The sequence below is a fragment of the Otolemur garnettii genome, unplaced genomic scaffold (genome assembly GCF_000181295.1).
Source record: "Otolemur garnettii isolate 467f Iridium unplaced genomic scaffold, OtoGar3 scaffold00073, whole genome shotgun sequence".
In the NCBI taxonomy this organism is placed as follows: domain Eukaryota; kingdom Metazoa; phylum Chordata; class Mammalia; order Primates; family Galagidae; genus Otolemur; species Otolemur garnettii.
Window position 1 is genome coordinate 7711937 of NW_003852468.1, and position 6000 is coordinate 7717936.

Below are 6000 nucleotides of genomic sequence, written 5' to 3' on the forward strand. Positions count from 1 at the left end.
GTTTTCCTTAAGAAGTGGAAATATCTTTTAAGGTAATATTTAATTTGAAATATTTTGGGCATTGCTTTTTAACTTAGTTTTAAGTAGAGCTATTTTCGATTTCTGAAAGAAACAGTCTTTTGGAAGTACTAATTTATTCTAACTCTGAGAAGCACATTTACCAAATAATCCATGATTTTTGTGAGGCTTGACTAATATAAAGGTTTTCTTCGCATCATTTAAATAGCCTGCTCCCTATTTCAGATTGGAGCGTATGATCAGCAGATATGGGAAAAGTCAATCGAACAAACTCAGATTAAGGTAAATTGATTTCTTTGATTCAGTTTCTTCGATTAAGGTAAATTGAGAACTTGGTTTTACATTATCAATGTGAAGAGTGGATTGTACTTACTTTTTAAAAAATCTGCACTTATCTACCAAGTAGTTTATTAGAAAAACAACAGTGTAAGCACGATGATAAGTGACAGTTGACATTTGGCCTAGTATCAGGACTGGGAAATAGGACTAGTTGGTCTATGATGAATTGTGAGAGCAAATGTTTTATATAGACAGGGCTATGGTTACTGAGCTCTGAGCAGTTTTTACCACATGGCAATGCAGGTGCAGTGTTGCAAGTTTCAGATTTTTCATGAGCAGCTGAAAATAATGCATTTTTATGTGAGATATCCAGAGTTTCAAGAAAGTCAAGTGTGGCCCCCACCCCCTGCAAGCCAGATAAAATCTGTAAGTGATCTGAATCCAGCCTGGGGCTCCCCATTTTTTCAATCACTGGTTTAGATCATGGTCTTAAGGTTTTCAGGTTCTTAAACTTTTTTCTACAGTTCTCTTAGAACTGAGCAGATTCTTAGGCTATTTCATGCTAACCACGCAATGAAAATCTGTTGTATAATTTGGAATAGCAGTTGACTAATTTATAATAGGGAAGGAGAGGGTTAAATAATCTTCCAATATTCCAAGGTGAGGGTTGTGGGGTCAAGATGTATAGGGATCCTAGTGCCAATTAGTCATGGAATGGTAGCTTTTAGTAATTGGATAGTCTTGAGAGATGTAGAAAAGCCTAAAGAACCGTTCCTTGCCCTCAAAAGAATGTTATGTCTCTACTGACTTTAATATTATTAGGTCTACAGATTAATGGTTTCACTTACTTCCTTGGAAAGTGCTGATAAATGCTGGCAGATTCTTGCTTTTGGACTCTTTTAAAAAGATTTTCTATGGATCCTCTATTAATGCTTTTAAAAAATGAGCGAATACAACTTACTAGTTCTGTTAAGTAGACCAACTAGAAAGGTATTTGAAAGACAAGTACTTGACTCACTTTTCATAATTTTGTACAGTCCTTGATTGTTAATGGGAGGTGGAGTTAGGATGAATAAATCCCTAAATTTTAATTTGTCACTCTCCAAATCCTATATTGTTATTCTTTTGTGAACTGCTAAATAGTAGTGACAGTAAGTATGACATTAGATCTCCCTTTGTGATCTCTAGCCTTGTGAACTTGAACAGGTACTGTAGTTTGGATTTTGTCCTTATCCTTAAAAGCATTTTATTTCCAGCTATAGAGTTCCCTTACCTACTTCCTTCCCCTAGACAATTTATAGATTTCCTCAATTCTTTTTTACGCCCCATAATCAAAGTTATTTGTTAACCTATGTGTGTTCATAGTCCTTGAGGGTGGGAATTCCATTTGTATTCCACTCCTAGAACATCTTGATTCATATTAGGAACTCCGTGTCTGTGGCTGTGTTTAACTGAACCCCTTCCGTTGCTATCTTTTACTCAATTGTCCTTGCATAGGGTAATCTACCTATCAACTCCTTGATGTATGCTTTTTACTTTAGCAGCAGTGGAAAGAATGAAATTTAAAACATCTATAAAAATTTACTGAGCTAATGTACAAGGTGCTAAGAATACACCTTTTAAAGCATGAATGTTTTTGCCTTCATGAGTTTCATAGTCTTATAGTGATGGGAGAGAAGCCAAGGTATCTTTTTAATATGTTAGGTCTTAGAGAAACATTGACCAAAATATAGCATATAAAAAAGTATTTAATGCAATTTAACTGTAGAGTGACACAAATATATATTTTTTTAAACAAATAGAAAAAATAGGAAAAAAACTATCAGAGCTGTCATCATACGAGGTCTGACAATTAAGTTTCCAAATTGCCACTGTTCATTTATGTGGGCAGCACTTTACAGACAAATTGATAGAGTTGTTCTTTTTTGAAACACAGTCTCACTTTGTCACCCTGGCTACAGTGCCAGGGCATCATAGCTCACAGCAACCTCAAAGTTTTGGGCTGAAGCCATTCTCTTGCCTCAGCTTCCCGAGTAGCTGGGACTACAGGCGGCTGTCACAAGACCTGGCTATGGTTAGAGACAGGGGTCTCACTCTTGCTCAGGCTGGTCTGGAACTTGTGAGCTCAGGCAATCCACCCGCCTCAGCCTCCCAGGGTGCTAGGAACAGGCATGAGCCACCGAGCCCAGCCACTCAGTAAGGTTTCATAACCTTGGTATTTCAATGTCTCGCAGCTGTGTTCACATCGACACGTGGCAGTATGTTGCTAAGTGGTGTTCGTTATTGTTGCGTGTTTTCTGTGCTGTGTGATGACAGCTCATTCCAGAAAAAAAGTTCCAAGATTGCTCTGAAGGGTGGACTAGGCAGTGGCATCAGCGCACAGCTTCCCAAAGGAAATACTTTGAGGTGACCATAGTCATATTCAGCAATGAGGTATGTAGTACTTTTTCTAGGACAAGTTGTAAACTTAATTGTTAGACCCTATTTTGCTCTAAATGTCTGTATTAACAGGTGTCTCTACATTGACTAGAAAGAGTTACACTGAATCATGTTAATATTGAAGAATCTAGAGAAAGAAAATAGTAGTAAGCCAAAGTAAAGAAGGGAATAAACACAAAACATAAAATTAAAGCAGCCATTAAGTATTCTTCCTTTAACAAATATTTGTTGAGTACCTACCTAGCAGGTGTCAGGCAGTAGCTATGTCTACATAATGGTGAGTAAAAACATTCAACATTTTTCTTTTCATGGAGTTTGTGGCGAAGTAGGAGAGAAAATAATAATAATCCCATAAATTAATAAAAATTACTTTGTGGTAAATTTGCTAAGAAGAAGAGCTATTTTTTACAAGTTCTAAATACCTAAAATAAGGGAAATAAATGAATCTAGTCAAGGAGGTCAGATAACTTTCCCTAAGGAATTGATGCTCATAGTTAGATCTAAAGGATCTATAGAAATTAAAAATAGGCTCGGTGCCTGTGGCTCAAGTGGCTAAGGCGCCAGCCACATACACCTAAGATGGAGGGTTTGAATCCAGCCCGGGCCACCAAACAACAATGACAGCTGCAACCAAAAAATAGCCGGGCATTGTGGCGGGCACCCGTGGTCCCAGCTACTTGGGAGGCGGAGGCAGGAGACTCGCTTGAGCCCAGGAGTTGGAGGTTGCTGTGAGCTCCAATGTCACAGCACTCTACCCAGGGGGACAGCTTGAGGCTCTGTCTCAAAAAAAAAAAAAGAAAAAAGAAATTAAAAACAAATATATAAATCATACACAAATTCATTCAGAAAACAAAGGACGAAACAGTCTTCCTAGCTCATTCTATGAAACCAGTATTGCTCTGTAGTATTACCCTAAAGGTAAAGTGTAAAAAAATTGTGAACTTAAGGGTGGAAATGTTTAAGTGTTGACATATAAAATGGATCATCTACTGTGACCAAGTGGGATTTATCTCAGGAATGCAATATAGTTTTAACATTTGGAAATAAATTAATATATTATAGTATACCATGTTAATAGAATAAAAAACAAAATTGCATGATCTCCATAGACACAGAAAAAGCATTCAATCAAATTCAATGCCTATTAATGATAAAATAGGAATAGAGATGACTTCTTAAACATGTTAAAGGTTGTTTAGGAAAAACCTACAGCAAACATTCCACTGGATGGTTAAAGACTGTTTTCTCCTATAATCAGGAACAAAGCAAGGATATCTGCATTTACCAAGGGTCTTAGGCCAATGCTATGAGGCAAGTAAAAGAAATAAAAGACATCAAGATGAAAAGGAAAATGAAAACTGCCTTTATTCTTGATGACATCATCCCTTATTTAGAAAATCCTAAGCCATATACAAATATTACATTGACAAATGAATTTGGCTAGGTTTCTAGATACAAGATCAGTATACAGAAATTGTATTTCTATGTTTCAGCAGTAATTCAGAAATAAAATTAAAGAAACAATTCATGACAGCATCAAAGTGAATAACATATTTAGGAATAAGTTTGAGATAGAAAGTGTAAGACCCTGGACAAATCCAATCGCATCACATCTCAAGCCTGGTTAGTACTTGGTTGGGAGAAAGTGTAAGAGCTGTGTACTGAAAAATTTAAAGCTCTAAATGAATGGAGTGACATTTCACGTTCATGATCTGAAGACTCAATATTGTTGAAATGTCAATTCTATCAAAATGGATCTATATATTCAACGTAATCCCTTCAGAATTCTAGCAGGCTTTTTTTGGGGGGGGGTAGTAGTTGAATAGCTAATTTTCAAACATATATGAAAATCAAAGGATATAGAATATTAAAAACAAATATAAAAGAAATAATTGAGGCTTGGCACCTATGGCTCAGGTGGCTAAGGCGCTAGCCACATACACCTAAGGTGGCAGGTTCGAATCCAGCCTGGACCCGCCAAACAACAATGACAGCTGCAACCAAAAAATAGCCAGGCATTGTGGTGGGTGCCTGTGGTCCCAGCTACTTGAGAGGCTGAGGCAGGAGACTTGCTTGAGCCCAGGAGTTGGAGGTTGCTATGAGCTGTGATGCCACGGCACTCTACCCAGGGGGACAGCTTGAGGCTCTTTCTCAAAAATAAAAAAAAAAAAATAAAAAAAATAAAAAAAGGGAAAAAGAAACAATTACTTTACTGGAGTTCAAGATTTATTATAAAGCTATAGTAATCAAGATAGTATAGTATTGGCATGAGTAATAGATTGATGAAACAGAATAGAAAATCTAGAAATAAATTCTTTGCATTAATAGGTTGATTTTTAAATAAAGATTTCAAAGCAATTCAGTTAAATGATAGTCTTTTCAATAAGCAATACTGGAAAAATTGGATATTTGCATGTATAAAATGGACTTTGATTCTTACCTCATAACATACACAAAAATTACTTAAAATGGATCATAGATGGAAATATAAAAAGTAAAACTGTAGAAAGAAAAACTGTAAGAAAACACAGAGGATCTTTGTTACCGTGGGAGAGTCAAAGATTCTTTAGAAACACATCTAAAAAAGAAATAAATTTGACTTCACCAAAAATTAAAAACTTTTATCCAAAATATCTCATTAAAAAAACAAGCCACAAACTGAGAAAAAATATTTTCAAGTCATGAATATAATGGGAGTATTTATATACAGAATATGAAATAAGACAGAAAAATTAAAAATGGGCAAACGATTTGAATAGACATTTCCCCAATGAAGGTAAATGAGTGACTAATGGACGTATGAAAAGATGCTCAACATTATTCGTCATGAGGGGGGTACAAATGAAAACTACATGAAGAGGCCAAATATATATATGGAATGCAAAGGACAAGAAGTAAAACACATTTAAAAAACAGTATTGGCGGACTTAACATTACTAGAATTCTAAGACACTTATTTTTATTATTTTTTAAAAATCAGATTTATTTGAGGGTACAGAGAATTAGGTTACAGTGTTTGCATTTGTTAGGAATAGTCCCTGTTGTAGTGTAGTTGTTAAGACACTTATTGAATGGCTAAAAGTAAAAAGACTGACCATACCAAGTGTCGACAAAGACACAGAGGAACTGGAATTTTCACACATTGTTGGTGGGCGTGGAAAGTGGAAAATAGTTCAGCCATTTCTTTTTTTTTTTTTGAGACGGAGCCTCAAGCTATCCCCCTGGGTAGAGTGCCATGGCATCACGCTCACAGCAACCTCCAAC

At 36.0% G+C, this 6000-nt stretch overlaps 1 protein-coding gene across 1 annotated transcript in view; it reads left to right on the plus strand.

Annotated features, from left to right (window-relative positions):
• PHTF1 (putative homeodomain transcription factor 1) overlaps positions 1-6000 on the plus strand; it is a 60964-nt gene that overhangs the window by 571 nt on the left and 54393 nt on the right. Inside the window, exon 2 of the mRNA XM_023515477.1 lies at positions 244-300. Within this exon, the coding sequence (XP_023371245.1) occupies positions 244-300 (57 nt within the window). The remainder of the gene's footprint in view (positions 1-243; positions 301-6000) is intronic.